This window comes from Pelmatolapia mariae, linkage group LG16_19 (assembly GCF_036321145.2).
Source record: "Pelmatolapia mariae isolate MD_Pm_ZW linkage group LG16_19, Pm_UMD_F_2, whole genome shotgun sequence".
NCBI classification, from domain to species: Eukaryota; Metazoa; Chordata; class Actinopteri; order Cichliformes; family Cichlidae; genus Pelmatolapia; species Pelmatolapia mariae.
In genome coordinates this window covers 3121557-3139147 of record NC_086241.1, presented here as the reverse complement: position 1 = coordinate 3139147, position 17591 = coordinate 3121557, and the positions used below count along the sequence as shown (strand labels likewise).

Sequence of the window (17591 nt, the reverse complement as noted above, 5' to 3'; positions counted from 1 at the left end):
ATATCCACACCCGGGCCCAGTGAGGGAGATGTGATTAGCCTAATGTGATTAAAATATTATAACCCATAATCTGCAGAGCTAGCTATCTCTTCCTTAAAGATTGGATTTTAATTAGCAGTTTAATTGCTTGGCTGCAGATGACAGTTTTAAAACAGAAGCAGGAAGAAAATAAGAGGATGTGCCCCAATGCAAAGAGGTTAGATCACAGCAGCTTATCATCGATAGCTCTGTGAGACTTTGAGTCATCCTTTTCTTATTTTTTACATTTTATGATTTGAAAATTAACTAATAATGATTTTATTTTGTGTTTCGGCTTCAGGGAGAGACGTTTTTCTCTGAGAAGTCCTGAATCCAACATGAAGCCGCTGTCGTCGCGTTAATGATGTTTATGGCTTTGATTTTCCTGCCAAACATCAAAACTACGCTCTTTGTGGTGCAACAGACTTGAAAGTGGTTCCTGCAGTTTTTACACTCTAGCAAGCCTTAATGAGACCCTTAAATCCTTACATCCACTCATCCCTATTCATACATAACCTGAGTCAGTTCACGTGCCTGCTGAAATTCTGTTGTGCTGAAATAAATGCGTTATTCTCTTCCACGGGATTTCAGAATGAAGTGGTTTTATTTTCTGCACAAATAAGTTATGGCTAAAGCTGTCTACATGTCTTACTGGACATCTGATCATTTAAAGAGTCATGGTATAGGTCCAATGGATAATTTTGACCTTCCTCCCTTCTCTCTCATTAATTACTTGCTTCTCGTTTCTGTAGTTTGATGCCACGCTGGACGTCATGTCATCAGCCATCGTCCTGTGGCGCTACAGCAATGCAGCAGCTGTGCACTCTGCACACAGAGAGTATATGTGAGTACAAAACTTTATCTTTTGATCAACAATACAAACACACTCTCAAACCACAGGTGTTGTATGTTTTATTTATTTGTTCATTCATCTTTACTCTTTGGCTTCTTTTACCCATGAATCCCACCTCTGCTGTGAAAGGACTTCACCCATTCCCCTGCAATCCAGTCATTTCATGCATATGATTTTATCTTTCTGTAGTAAATTAAATTTCAAAATGATGGGATCCTATGTAAAATATATTAATTGAAACAGAGTGCAGTGATTTCATATTCTATTTACAATAAAACATAGAAAACATATCAAATGTTTAAAGTGAGAAATTTTACTATTTCATAAAAAAATATGTTTATTAGCTCATTTTGAATTTGATGCCAGCAACTCAAACAAAGTTGGGACTGGGGAAGAAAAGGCAGGAAAAGTAAGTTGTACTAAAAAGAAACAGATGGAGGAACTAATGAGGTTAATTGGCAGCCGTTGATGGACTATAAAAAGAACGTCTTAGAGAGGCAGAGGTTATCAGAGGTAAATATAGGCAGAGGTTCATTAAACTGCAAATAAACTACATGTACAAATAGTGGAACAATAATGTTCCTCAACAGAAAATTATGAAGACTATAAATATCATCTGCAGTACATAATCATCACAAGATTCTGAATATCAGAATAAATATCTGTACGCACGGGACAAGGCTGAAAATCAATATTTTCTCTGATCTTTGGGCCCTTGGGCAGCACTGCAATAACATCAGGCGTTGTTCTTCAATAGAAATCACCGCATGGACTCAGGAGCACACTGTGCCATCCACAAATGCAGGTTAAAGCTCCATCATGGAGAGAAGAAGCCACACATGAACAGGATTTGGACAGGCGGCTGTCTTCTCTGGACCAAAGTTCATTTAAAGTGAACTCAATCAAAATGGAAAACTGTTCTGAGGTCCAAACAAATCCAAAGTGGAAAATATTTTTGGAAAGCGTGCATGCACATCTGGAAAGGCAGATGTGCAAAACCTGCAGGACACCGGCCCTTGAGCGCTGGAGTTCCCCCAGCCCTGTTTTAGAGGAACATGTCCTCCCATGAAGATGACATTTTTCCAGATGAGACCATATTTCAGCAAGACAATACTAAACTGTCCGGGTGTCCGGGTCCTGAACCGGCCTGCCTGCAGTCTGGACCTGGACCAGCTGAGAACATCTGGAGCATCATGACACAGAAAAATATGACAAAGAAGACTCAGGACTGCTGAGCAGCTTGAATCTCAGTTCGCGGACGTTTACACGCTGTTCTTTTAAAGAAGAAGGGACTTGTTGCTCCATCAAGTTCAAAATGACCTTTTTTCTCCCCTAAAAATGGAACATTTTCTCAGTGTCTTATTTGATATGTTTTCTATGTTTTATTGTGAATACGATTTGGGTTTATGAGATTTGCAAATTGTTGCAGTCTGTTTTTGAGATAGATTAAACAATTTCAGAAAATGTACTTCTTAAATTGCAGGCTGGAGAGAAGTGTATCCTTATTGATGAGCCATTAACTGTGTTTCGTTACTGTATATGTGTCACTGCTACATGCGAGTTAATCCACCAGGTTTTAGGGCTGCTGTGGCTTAGCTGAATGAATCAATTAACTGTCAGGCTGTATGGAGCCCTGTTTGTCTTGCAAGAACACCTCTGTGTAGCTCAGAGGTGTTACAGATAATGAAAGACCGAGCTGCCCCTCCACTGTCCATTAACTCACACAGAGTCACTCACATGCACACGCGGGATCTTTTTCTCTGTTAGTGCTGTCAGCTGGATGCAGAGACACACACAAACCACAAAACACCCAATTTGTATTATATTAATGTTCTTTCTGTAGAAAATTAAAGTGTAATGTTGGAAAAGTAGAAAAAAGTGTGAGCATATCATTTCAAATGAGGCAAGATGTTTTACTTCCTGGAGATTGGTTCATGTAAAAGATGCAAGGATAGGCTTACTACTACTGATATGGACAAGCTTCTAGACAGGTTTAGTGGCCTCAGGATCACCTCTCAGATTTTTCTGGTTCTTCATCAGGCACCTCCCAATATGATTCAACATTCCAGATTAGGGACAACTTGCTGCCCTGGGTTTCTCAGGGTCTTGTTCATGAAAGAAGTGAGAGTGGAACAAGTGATGGACCGGTGCAGTGTTTTCAGTAATGAGGATACTACGTTGATCTGATGGAGTGAAGAGAGATGAGTGTGAAAGTCAATCTATGTTCCAATGGCCATGAGCTCTGGGTAGTGACCAAAATAATGTCCTCATGGTTCCCAGTCTTGGCCCTTGGGTGCTGGGTTTTTGTTTATTTAGTATTCTTTGTTTGTTTGTTTTAGTTTGTTTATTGGTTCAATTTTCATCCTAGTGCATAATCTTATATATTTTTAGTCGTTCTGCTTGTTTGTATTATTATATATTTAATTCCCTCCATGTTTTCTTTCCACTTCCTGTGTCAGTTCCCGTATGTTAAGTTCAATTTGGGATTTATTTTTATTTCTGGCTGTATTTCTGTAATAGTTGCTCCTTTACGTCCTCTATCTCATTACCTTAATTCTATGCACCTGTGTTTTTTCCCAGCTGTTTACTTCCCCTAATTAGCCCTGTGTGATCGAGACATGTTAAAGTCTCTATGTAACATCTCTGCACATCCATTATTTGTTTGCTCGTTGACATTTTTCATGCATTCATACTTTACCCGTGCAGGTTCCAGTAGCTGGAACTTTTTGATTATTCCCCATGTTTTTAACAAATATCACTAAAATAAAAGAACTGAAAGATGTTGTCAAATTTCTGTCAAACACTGAAACTATTATGTAAAAGATGTTTTTATAGTGAAATGCAAAAAAGGCGATCATGATGAATGTAAAAATAATAGAACCTTAGGAAAGCATTGCTGCTCCCCTTTAAGCTCCTTTGGGTTATTGCAACATCAGTAATCGTCATACCTTCTTCTTTTGCCTGTTTGTCTGCAGAGCATGTGTCGTCCTTGGGGTTGTGTTCGTTCTCTCCTCTATTTGTATTCTTGGAAAGGCCATCCACGATCTGGCTACCAGGATGCCCCCCAAAGTGGTGAGGCTACATGCACATACACTATATGGACACAGACACTGGCTCACGCTGCACCGGCACTTTCTTTGTGTAATTTAGATAAAGGAAAGTTACAGCTTTTACTTAATTGTGATTTTTGTCTCTCCCTAACCTGAAGTATTTTACATAATGCAACCAGACATTATTGTTACGGTTGTCGGGTCTGAATTCAAACCCTCAAATATATATTCTGAACACTGATTTCATAACTCTGCATAACTTTCCAATATTGACTGATACATTTTCATTGCATAGTGAGTGGGTTTAAAAAGCCTGTCTTAAATCTTGCATAGAGAACAATTTAAAGCAATGGATTCAAAGGATGCGTGGGCGAGTGATTTGGCGTTTATTTGGCAGAAACTGCAAAAAGATTCAGAGTAAAACTGAAAATATATTGAAAGATAAATAGACACTCTCCACTAGTCACATTTATGTGGTCTAATAACTGAACTCTGAAATAGCTCAGCCAATCACAGTGAAGTAAGACCAGCTCAACAAATGGAAGAACATTTCTCTGGGAAACAGCCCGCTCTGATGACATTGTGAAAATTACTTTTTCCAATTTGGGAAGCCACAGAAGACATCATGCTCTAATATATTGTATCTAATCTGTTTTCAGTACATGTCATGACAAGTAAACTGAGTTCAATAATGAAAAAACTGTTTACTTCAGAACTGACTGTGGCTCTTTTCTAATGGTGATCTTTTCTGATATTATGAGATGAATAATGTTATAATATTTGGCCTTTGTGTCTTTGTGCACTGATAATACATTTTTTTAAAGAAATGTATTATATCTAAAGAAAAAGTACAAACGCATGTGACTAGAGTGTGTGAATCACAACACATACTATACTCACACATTCACATGCATACACCGATCTGGCATGATATTGTGAGCACCTGCCTAATATTGTGTTGATCCCCTGACCGTCCAGGCGTGGACTAGACCCCTGAAGGTGTGCTGTGGTATCTGCACCAAGATGTTAGCAACAGTCCTGTTAGCTGTGAGGTGAGGCTTCCCTGGAGTGGACTACTTTATTCATCACATCCCAGAGATACCCAATTTGATTGAGATCTGGGGAATTTGGAGGCCAAGTCAACAACTCAAACTGGTTGTTGTGTCCCTCAAATCATTCCTGAACCATTTCTGATTGGTGGCACATTTTCCTGTTGATAGAGGCCACAGCCATCAGGGAGTACTGTTTCCATGAAAGGATGTTTATGATTTGCAACAATGCTTAGGTAGGAGGTACACCATGGTGTGTCCTGTTCCCAGGCGTTCCCAGGTAAGCGACGCACAGTCACCCGGTAATCCACGTGATGTAAAGAAATCATCATTCGTCAGACTGACATACCTTCTTCCATTGCTCTGTGGTCCAGTTCTGATGCTCACGTGTCCATTGTTGGCGCTTTCGGTGGTGGACGGGGTCAGCATGGGCACCCTGACTGGTCTCCAGCTCCATACACAACAAACTCTGATGCTTTGTGTATTCTGGCTTTCTGTGAGAACCAGCATGAACTTTTATTGCAGTTTGAGCTACTGTAGCTCAGTGACCGTTGGCAACCCGACCCTGTTGCTAATAGAAACGGACTGCTGCAGACCGGGAACACCTCACAGAGCTGCAGTTCTGGAGATATAGATATAAACAGGATGTTTTTTGCATGATCTGTGTATATTTGTAATGATGGATAATGATTTATTTTCTAGTGCCATACATACAAAAAGAGAGGCACACACACACATCACTGTGAGTAAGGTTTCTTTTTATAGCCCTCTGCTGCTGTTCTTCTGACGTCAGAGCTTATGTCTCCCTCCACCTGACGTTTGTTTGTTTTTTGTTTTTGACACAGACATGCGCAGACACACACACACACACACACACACACACACACACACACACACACACACTCTTTTTTTTTAATGCCAGCTCCACTTCCCCCACCACCGCTCTCTGGAGGTGTAGGAGTATGAATAAGGTCCCAAAATAGTCTCTTCTTTCTGTTGCTGGGGTACAGCCCAGCTCTCTCACCATCAGACTTAGAATGTTTCTTACTCTCAGCTTCGAGACCCTCTTTGTGTGTAAATGATTTAACCCTAACCATGTGTCCATTTCACTAACCAGAGAAGAGGGAGACCAAAAACAAATTCTCCCATTGTACCCCAGTTTAGTTACGATGTCTCTGAGAAAGAAAAAACAGGCTACTTGTCATGCAATGCAACTAGTCTTGTACCACTTCATTTCAATGCTCGTGTTGATTTTTAAAAGTATAATATGTGCATAAGACTAGGACACAATTAAAAAAAACACACAAAGCAAAAGCAAACAGCTTTTCCTCACAGTGTGCAGGTTCAGGTTTCCTGGATGAGTAGCTCTACATTAAAAGTAGATACAACAAAATTTAAATGTCTTGCACAGCAGAAGGTGAAGAACTTCTCCCATGATGTTTGGAAATATTTTGGATATAGGGCAGGAAAAATATCATGTGCAAAGACAACAGTAGAGTTGTGCCTGTGCTGTAAAGCATCACAACTAAGTTATTAAACAACTTACATGCAAACTGCAGTTTAATTGATGCATGAATGACATGAAAAACAATACAGTGATTGCTAATGACATTGGTCCAACATCAACTCAGATGTCCATAAAGGTTACCAGCGTGTCGACGTATCCATCCAGCTCACAAAGATGCCCTGGAATCACCAGGGTGCAAGAAATGGAGTGAGGCACTTTTTGATTTTGGGTTATACACCTAGTTCTAGTGTACAAACACCCTTTTTGTCTCAGAAACATTGATTTATTAAGATTAAATAACATAAATGCAGCATAATCTAAAAGTCTTCCTTTTGGATAACAGATGAGAAAAGTACCTGCATCAAAGTTCTGCCAGTACCAAAATCTTTGTTTTCTAAGCTGGTGTATTTTAACATTTCTCTAAAAACAAATTCCCAACACCAAAACGTTGCAAATGCTGCAAAACAAGAATTTATTATAGGACTATTCTTTGGGCTTTGTTCATTTCAGCTAGTTGTACCTAATAATCTGTCAAGTGCATGCATGTAACTGTTCAAATGTTCCAGAAGAGTCACTGCTCTTGGCATTTACTCTGTGCTTTTTAGTGTGATCTCTTAATAGTTATTAAGTGTATTCACCTCAGAGTTTCATCTCGTTAAGATCATTTAGACCCAGACACATTTTGGTCTTAATTTGTTCAATTCCAGGCAGAAAATCTTCTCTTTGCACCAACTGCTTCATTAGTGGCATAAATTAGCAGGACATTAAAAGCCAGCAGCAGTGGACCAATTACAAAACTGACACGTAGAGCAAAACTGTAACTGCTGTGCATATCAAAAGAGTCTGAACAATGACTTCAACAACATGAGAATCAATTGTTTTAACTGGGATAAAGCGAAAAAAAAACCAAAAACATAAATAAAAAGTAAAACAAAAACTGAGTCACTGAAGTCCCTTTCAGCACAGATTGAAACAGTAAAGCCAAGAGACGGCTGCATCTATTCTGCAGCCTGTGTGTGATGCTCCAGTGCCATTATGTTAATAGAAACTCTGGCTGTTTGGTCTCAGAGGACCTTGCTGACAGCAGCACGAGCCGATTACCGCTGCCTGTCTCTGGGACATTTCTTTGACGTGTCTCGTGTTTTCAGCATCAATCTTTGTTCCATTTCAGGCTCTATATTTATGATAAACATGCATGTACTCTATTAATATCTGGCCTCTTGGTGTATTTGACATTGTAAGAGGATAAAAAGCAATGAACGGTTCTCAGTGTATAACTCACATCTGGTTAATTATCAGTTTGTTTAAGAGTGATGTCAGCCATCTGGCTCTGTATTTTTATGTGAACACTGTCATTGGCTTCTTTCTTTGGTTAAATACAGGAGTTTGAAGGATGGAAGGATCTCATCTTCTTCTTATTTATCCAGTTTTCTCCTTACTAACACATTCATTATCTTTTACCACTCTCTCCTTTTTATTAGCCCCATCACACAGATCCAAATCCTTTCTCTGACTGATTCCATTCTCGCGTCTGTCTTCACTGCTTTGTCATTTTCAGGATCTTGTTTTTGACATGCACAGCATCCCTTTTCTGTATCCACACACACACTCACACTGTTAACACCCCCCAAAAAACAGTAGTAAGTAAGAACAAGCACTGGTCTGTAAATTCATATTGTGTAAATGCAGGTTGCAGAAAGGAAATCTTGATTCACGTCACGTCCTTGGTTTCGCTCTCATGGCAGGCTGTCGGTGTCTAGTGCCTGATTAAACACAGAGAGATGAGATTGGCCCCCTCAGCTCTGTGCTTGGGAGAGAGAGCAGCACGTAGCCATGCAACACATACATACAGTACACACCATGCAGTCACAGACAAGCTGCTTTTTATCCACTTTACACAGAGCTTTATAAGTGAAATTTACTTTTTAATTATGGATTTATTGGGATATACTTGCAATGGAAAGGAAACCTCTTTTTGCCTTCTGAAAGCAAACAGTACAGATGCACCACAAAAAGGTCACAGACCAAGACTGTATGTATATTAAATATATTTTATAGATATATAACTGTATAATTGTTTTCATCTTGGTATCTTCATGAAATGCAAAAATACTTCAATGTGGTCAGATTTCTGAAAAAGGACAAAAGTGACTCCATCTATGTCAAATACATAGGAGTAAGAAAGGCACAGATGGTTAAAAATGTTACATATCAGGACATAAAGTCTGTAAAGTTATGTAAACGCAACCTCAGATTAACCTTAAATTTAAGAAAAATGAACATGTGACATATTCATCATTAGTTATTTATTTAAACACTGAGCCAAAATATAAAAAAGCAGCGTGAAAAACCAAGTACACCCCATGATTCGAGAGCTTGTAGAACCACCTTTACCAGCAATAACTTGAAGAAATGATTTTTTCTACAACTTTGTCAGTCTCTCACGCGGTTGTAGAGGAATGCTAGCCCACTCTTCTTTACTACCTCAGCTCACTGACGTTTGTCATTTTTCTTCTTTAAGGTCCTGCCACAGTATCTTAATCAGGTGGAGATCTGGACTCTGGGCCATTGCAACATCTTAATTCTTAAATCTTTTTTCTGACATTTTGTTGTAGATTTGCTGCTGTGCTTAGAATCACTGTCCTGTTGCATGACCCCATCTGCACCAGCATGTCAGACAGATGGCCTCACATTTGACTCTGGAACACTTGGTCACCTCAGTGGCTCCACACAAAGGTGCTCAAGTCCTTTGCAGCTTTGCAAACTTAAGCTGTGCTACCATGTTTTGTTTCTTTTACAGAGAAGAGGGTTTCTCCTGGTAACCCTTTGAAGCCATGCTTATTCAGCCTTTTTCTAATTCATAAACTTTAACCTTGAACATGCTACAGTAGTCGGTGGAGTTTAAAATGTAGCTCTTGGGTTTTTTGCAGTTTCTCTGACCATTGCACAATCTGACTCTTGGGTTAATCCACACCTGAGAAGACTGTCTTCAGTGTCTGTATTACTGATGTCTCCCCTCCTTGGCACTGTGTTAACACACAGCTGAATAGTCCAGACCTACAAACTCATACAAACTTCTGTTATAAACATGTTCACACTTGGCTGCTACTTCTCTTGGTTTCTATGCAAACAGTTACAGTGTATTTAGTTTTCAGACACTGTTCCTCTATTTTGCTTAATCACTGTGTAATGTGTTTTGCTTGTTTTGCTGTTCATCTGAGCTTTTATTTTCCTCATTTTAATAGCTGCTAATTTTTTTTTGTCATATCCTAAATACATAAAAGCAATACATAAAGAGGGTGTACTTTACAAAAACTGTCCAGTGAATAAAATGAGGACAGATCTGCTTACAATGCAATACTTCTTGTTCTTTGCAAAGGTTGCTGTTGTACGATGCTGCCCTTGTAAAAATGATTCTCTGCACACTAACTAATAAGCACCTTCTAAGGGAACAAGTGAGTGGCTTTTCCCAACAATTCTGAAACTGGATGAGGGTCTGCTGGAATTACATGGGGTCAAACTAATCCTCTACTAACATCTGTTTAGTATTGTAACAAAACAAACTGATACCAATCAGCAAATGCAGCTAAATATATACAATACAAAAAACAAATTCATTTTAGAGACTTAACTAGGAAAGACATTGATCACTGCTTCCTTACATTACATAGACCCAACTATTGATTATTAATGATAGTTTATTATCAATTGCAATAAAAACATTTGTTAGATCCAAGTCTGTTTTTCACTCGCCCGTATTGTCCCAAAACAGAATATAATCAGGCCAAATAAACAAAGTCACCTGTGTGGGTGGACCAAAGAGTCTGATAAATAAACAGCATTTTAGGCCTAATGCCTTTAATTTAACTTTGTAAATCTACTAAAAAGATTCCAGCAGGTGAGATTAACATCTGAAAATAGGAGGATGGAATCAGCTGTTTCCAAAATTTTAGTTTTTCTAAATGTTGAAATGCAGTTACTCTGATTTGTGTGCATGTTTATCTAATACAGTTCGGGTTTTATTAGCAGGTAGTTTATGCCGCTTTATAATATCCAGATATGTTTGATATAGCTGTGACTTTAAATCTGGAGAACAGCAAAGTCAAAACAAAAACAATGTGACTGTTTCCCCCTCAAACGTGTCCTTTAGGTTCTTCTCTTCCTCTCATCTCCGGCTCTGAGTCCCAGCTGCAGGTCAATTAAATCTGAAAGGTTGATACTCTTGAGTCGAGCGTTTTCCTTTTTTTTCTTTTGCTGAGTCTGTTTGAGACACAACCTGAAAACACCCAAAGCTCACATCACTTCATCTGTATGACCTTGGGCTGATGCACCAAGGCGAGCCGGTATATATTAATAATGCTTGAGCTGACAGAAGCTTTGTGGGTCACACAATCTGTTGGTTCCTGCTCTACAGCTATACAGTAGCTCCCTCTGTGTTTCTGCTGAACTTTTATTTGTTCTTTAGGATGAAATCTTTAATTTCACCCCCTGCATACTTTTACAAATATTGCCATATTCTCTTATATTTTGTCTCCCGTGTCTCACCCCAGGACGACTTCCTCTTTAGTGTGTCCATAGTGAGTGGGCTCACATGTGCTGTGCTGGCTGTGGCCAAGTTCATGCTGGGAAGAGTGCTGACTAGTCGGGCACTTATCACTGATGGTAGGACACACACACACACACACACACACACACACACACACACACACACACACACACACGCACACGCACACTGATGACTATAAATAAATGAAGAACACAACAGAAGAGCACAAGGGACTAGATAACTAGATAGATGACTTAAAGGTTTTTTTGTACATGCTGCTTAATTATTATTGTTATCATTACTTTCTTTCCTGTGTTACTGGTTATATGTTGCTTAACAACGATAGGCCTGTAACTCCGCCCTCATGGGCACGATTCGGTGACAAGTTGATCAGCCACAACAGCTGCATAAGAAACTTTCAGTTGTTTGAATTATCAAGAGGAAAGACACTGTCCCTAAAGAGGGAGACTAAGAGTGGAGTTAAAACGTGTATTTATTTGGTATATTCATATGAATTAATAAAATCGTAATTAAGTTTTTCAAACCAAACATTTTCCATCTGGTATTATTAAACTATTACCTACCAAGTGAAATTCTTCTAACAACAGCAAAAGTATCAAAGTTCTAATGATATCACAGATAACACAAGAATAAAATAAAAATACGAGAGTTTTACAAAATACACAACAGTTTTCATGAAGCATCGTGGCCACCATCAGAATGATATTAATTATGAGTGGATTAGTATCACTGATGCATTAACTTGTCAGAAGCTTCCGGGCTTTTAGGTGAGCCAGAGGAAGCTAATATTCTTGGATTAAGTGTATGCATCATATTTTATCTGCTCTTTGAGCTTCTGTCATGTTGTGGTGGTGAAGTGCAGGAACCAGCACCCAAATGTAGGACGCAGGATTCAGAATCTAATTACTTAAAGACACACCTGAAACAAAAAAGTCCAACACTAACAAAGTGTATCAAAAACAGCAATTCACAGACAGACTGAGGATAAGCTGCACAGAAGAATAACAGATTACAGGAGGACAGGGCTGAATGAGACACAGGTGCACACACATGAAAGGGCACTCAAACAGGAAGGAAACAAAACCCAAAGCTTGGAAACATGTAAATAAAAAATTTGTAAAAACTTGGCACTTCCTGCAGATTTTAACCCAAAACTCAGAGCATGACCTGAATCAGTTTATGTGTTCAGAAGTTACCACGTGATTTACTGACTTTTGTGACACAGAAAAGTCTGACAAAGCTCGCTAACCCCTTAATCTCTCTTTCTATACCCCTCAAAAAAGAGACCTGACACTGGAGATTTACCTAAGCATGGACATAACCAGGTACATCAATAAGACTGAGACAACAAAAACAGAGAACTCACTGTAAACTCACTCAAAATGAGGAAAAACTAAAAATCGTCACTAAAATGAAAAGTCAGAACACAGTTATTATTCTTATATTAATTCATAATAATTCAAGCCCACAAAATGACTGTGGCATTTTAAAACATCTGCACCATTAAAGCCTTTAGAAGCAGAATATTTGTGCCAACACATTAAACCAAAGGAAATAAAACACACGCAGCTGAAACGAACATTGCAAACCAGAACATGCCTGCTTGTGTTTATTGTGTGACTTTCTAACACAAATGAACTGAAAAAAATGTCGTTTGTGATGACCTGCTGCTCGTAGGCACGTGCTCAGCTGAACAAAAGCACAACACACACACACACACACACACACACACACACACACACACACACACACACACACACACACACACACACACAGTGTCTCTGGCAAACACACACTGCACACTGCTACCCCCAGGTCTCAAAACACACAGGGCATCAATCCAATAAACCTGAGGTTGCTGTTCTCTGAGCCTCTTATTTCCCACAAGACTATACACTTACTGCAGGCAAGACAATAACCCACCGTGCTAGCTTTCACACATGTAATTATAAAGAACAACATCAGCCACTATAAAGGGTCATTCAAACACAGTATATGTAGTGTGGAGCCATTTATGTAGGACTTCAAAACAGCTGCAAAATGTTGATCCGACACCTACCAGAAGTATATACATAAGCTCAGCTGTAGCTTCAGATTTATCCTTTAAAATGGATTCAAAATTGATACAACTTAAAGCTCATACATACAAGTTTACATTTAGTTTGTGTTTCAAAGTGAAATGGAGATAATACATGTTCATATTTTATCCCACCTGTTATTCCTTGATCTGAGGGAATGCTGCTTCTCACCAGGTCCTCTAAATCAGGGGTGGGGAACTCCAGGCTTCGAGGGCCGGTGTCCTGCAGGTTTTAGATCTCACCCTGGGTCAGCACACCTGAATCAAATGATTAGTTCATTACCAGGCTTCTGGAGAACTCCAAGACATGTTGAGGTCATTTAGCCATTTAAATCAGCTGCATTGGATCAAGGACACATCTAAAACCTGCAGGACACCGGCCCTTGAGGCCCGGAGTGAGCTACCACCACCACACATAACATCTTGGTCCTTCATTTCACCATATCTGTCCAACTAAAACCACTACATTAAGGTCAGGAAAAGACTGTCATTGTTTACAGAAATGTTGTTTTTTATTTGTCCTCACCTATATTTGTTTGTTTTTCAGGGTTTAATTCTCTGGTTGGAGCAATCATGGGATTTTCCATTCTAATCAGCGCTGAAGTTTTCAAGCACCATACTGACGTCTGGTTTCTGGATGCCACCATTGGAGTTCTAATGGGACTTATTATTTTGGCATATGGGGTCAAGTAAGACATGAAGCAGCAGCAGTGTCTAATCTGAAATATTTAATCTTTTATAGTTATTCAGGCATTATTTACACGGTGCTAATGCCACCGATACAGCTCAGCAGCTCTGTACCTGCACCTGCATGAACGGCCATTTTTGCTCACATATCTTACAATTAGAATTTGTTTCTTTGCCCACAGGCTCCTGAAGGACATGGTTCCCCGTGTGAGACAGACAAGGAACTACGAGCGCTTTGAATGAGAGACCTGTGTGCCGACCAGACGAGCAGGTTCTAACATACTCACGCACCTGCACACCTGGGTGCCTCCTGCCCCGCCTCTCTCTGTATTTCATATACCTGTTCATCGACATTTTATTACACACTCACAGGGACTGTACACACTCCCATAGACATGTATACACACACACACACACAATCTGTACATACTGTACATACATTTAAAGATTAATACATGTGTCAGACACACACACACACACACACACACACACACACATGTCTGAGAGATTCTGAGAAGGACGTGATGGAAGAGTATCCTCCTATAAAGGAAGGATTTCTGATTATTTTATCTCCTCGTCTTTGCGTTTTGTACAATAAAGCACCAATAAAAAGAAAAACGATGACACAAAGCAGAAGAAATATTCAAGAACTGCTTTGGATTTGTTCAAGCTGGACATACATCACTTGCTGCTAAGAGGACATCATTGAAGCCATAGCTGAATTTTTTTTCAGACCATTAGGAAAGATTGTAGGTTTTGCTTAAGTGAAAATAATGCATGTTATCCCAAAACTTACTTCAGGAACGTGTTTTATTTGTGACCCAGTAATAAACGGAGGGCTGCCGGCTGACTTATTTCATTATTTATTTTGTAGTTTTCTGGTTATCATAAAGCACATAGGACAGAGATGAAATGAAAACTTGTCATCACCCTCCTCACGTCAGTGCAGCCTTTCTACCTCCTAGTTTGTATCTGGAAGACAGCGAGAGAGGAAGCAGGGAGAGAGACTCAGGCAGAGCATGCTGAGTCAGCAAATGCTGCTACTTCTGAACACAAAAGCACCTACGAACGCTACACCTAAAGCTAACGAGAAACAGAGAGGACTGGAGACACCAAGTACAAGCACTTGTCATAAAATGAAACATAAGAGCACAAATCTCAATGTATTTCTCCCATTTATATTACACTGCACACTCTGCTCAATATTTCAGAAAAGATCACTTTAGTCGACAGAAAAATTTTATTTCTGTGTGCAGCAATTTGTACCAGAGCCGCAGAACAACAAAGATAGCATTAATTTAGAAAGTATGGCAAAGAGGAGGAGCAGTGGTGGTGGGTTCCAAAGCAGCTTGCAGCCTAAAACAATGCTACACAGACTGCTCGATGTGGAATTTGTCACTCAGCTGTGGTCTGACTAACCTTAGGCTGTGCTTTATTTAATTAACCTTTTGCTTAAAGCTTATAGTGAAGTCACTTTTAGCAGACATGTTTGTGTTCAGACTAACAATTAAAACTCATGAATAGTGACGACATGGGCACCAAACCCATTTGTTTATGTTGTTAATTTGGTCTGGGATTTATTAGGTTCATTAATGCCGCTTCATTCTCCTCATTTTGTCTGTAAGCTCGATGTGGGAACCATTAAAGCAGAGGTGGCTCTAAGCACACTGTCAGAGATCACACAGCCTGTAGAAATGTCATTGGCAGAGACAGTGTTCGTCTGTGCTTCCTCTTTGTTCTGCATGTTTCCATTCCGTTATCAGTCATTACTCCGTGCAATGAATGGAATGTAAATATGAAGCACACGGTCTGTAAATATGTTCGCTGCACTGTTTGGGTGCATCAGTATCAAAAGGTCACACATCGTCACAGTGCTGTACGGCTGACGTGAGAGTAGACAATATATAGTTAAAGTACAGACTGATCAATGTTGCGTATAATTACAAATGTTTACTCCGTAGTGTGCATATACTGTAAATGTCGTTTTACATATTACTGTAGATTATCGTTGACATAAAATGATGAGTCTTACTGTAAGTTTTTTGCACTGTAGGTGAAAATATCTGACTGGATGTAGGTGGATTCCAGCAATGCTGTCCAAGGCAAACTTCACTTATGAAAACAAATTTTTTAGCATGCTGAAATAGAAGTTACAGGTGATCACGTCCACATATTACCTGCTAGCACAAATCGGTATTATTTTACTATAATACTGTAGGTATTACAAGCTCAGATATTAGATAACCAAGCATGTAAAAACTGGGCATTTAAAAGCAACATGTAGACTCATATTCAGTATTCAGCTGGTGGAGCCATGATGTATGTGCGCCCTCTTGTGGCTGGAACTGTCACAACAGCAGTCTTAATTAATATTCAGTCGTCTGGATCCAAGTGTAAATTTATCCCCAGCTGAAAGCCTTGGGCACTGGCTGTGGAGAGGCCTACATCCACTCTGCACTGTAATTATCAACTCTGAGTTGGCATACTGGACGTGGTGCAGAATTATTGGTATTATCTTTAGTTTCATTGTGTGAAGAATATAATTAAGATATAAAGTGAAGGTGTGATTCAGCTCGCACCATTTCTACTCACCAACAGCACACTGATTTGTAATGCCCCTCTCCCTCTTTAATGCATAGAAGACAATCTTTACAATGGCTTTTACTAGCAAAGCTCAGTGTTTACATGCTAAAGCCACAGCGTAAGGCACAGAACAAACTCATTATGCTTTACAGTAGCTCTGTTGCTCATTTAAAGTAAACTGCTGTGTTGGATAAAGTGGACACTGTTTTGAAGTTGGCAGCAAAATCCTTTCTACCTCTCTTCTTTGCACTTTCTTTTATTTTCATGCCACATCTGTTGTGTGCATTCAAACCCCCCTAATGTTTGGTCCGGGTGCTACGACTGAGGCCCTGGTTACTCGATCCCTCCTTAGCAACAGATAGTCTCTGAAAGTGTTGCACTCGCTGCTGCCAGTCGTGGGGATTGTGCAACAACTGAATGCCAAAAATGTCAAATGTAACTGATGTTCACTGCAGTTGCGTTTAAGTCATCTAAAATGTTTCGTTTTCATTTTTCTCCATCTCTCTCAAAGACAGGAACCCTGAAACATGAATATCTTGTTATGATATGTTGCACAAACCTCTCATTAATTGAAGAATGGCATGATACACGAAAACCATTTCATTATTTCATTGAAACATGTCAGAAATATGGCCACTTCTGTAGCTTAATGAAATGTGCCAAATCATTCAGATCATTTGTCAGCTCTGTTGAAATGTGTGTATCTTTGGTGTGCTTGTAATGATGAATGAACTTCCCATTGACCCAAGAAAAGGCATCAAACTATCAATTCTGCAGAATTTCATGAGATTATAATAGCAATACTAACCACTCCTCTGTTGCTATAGGCTTTGCATGGGCTTGTAAAAAGTACTTACACTTTCAGTGGTTACAAATGCATTAAATACACACACACACACACACACACACACACACACACACACACACACACACACACACACACACACACACACACACACACAGACAACCAAATTTACAATAAGTCAAGACTGTGTGACATAATTGTTTGTACAATATCGACATTGGTGGTATTGCAGATGATGTAAGCACTATTTATTTATGTAAAAGAAACAATGAAATATCTCTTTGTCAAAGAGAAATGTTTTATTGATCAATAAAGTTTTATCCTGCCTAATCATCAACAATCCTGAGTCATTTGTTTAAAAAAAAAAAACCCAACATCCTCCAAAGAAGCATGTG

At 39.3% G+C, this 17591-nt stretch overlaps 1 protein-coding gene across 1 annotated transcript in view; it reads left to right on the top strand.

The window, feature by feature from the left end:
• LOC134645505 (transmembrane protein 163a-like) overlaps positions 1 to 17358 on the top strand; it is a 60548-nt gene extending 43190 nt beyond the window's left edge. The window contains exons 4-8 of the mRNA XM_063498964.1: positions 771 to 862; positions 3847 to 3943; positions 11028 to 11139; positions 13669 to 13810; positions 13991 to 17358. Coding sequence (XP_063355034.1) covers positions 771 to 862; positions 3847 to 3943; positions 11028 to 11139; positions 13669 to 13810; positions 13991 to 14051 — 504 coding nt within the window. The 3' untranslated portion in view covers positions 14052 to 17358. The remainder of the gene's footprint in view (positions 1 to 770; positions 863 to 3846; positions 3944 to 11027; positions 11140 to 13668; positions 13811 to 13990) is intronic.
• Positions 17359 to 17591: the final 233 nt, after the last annotated feature.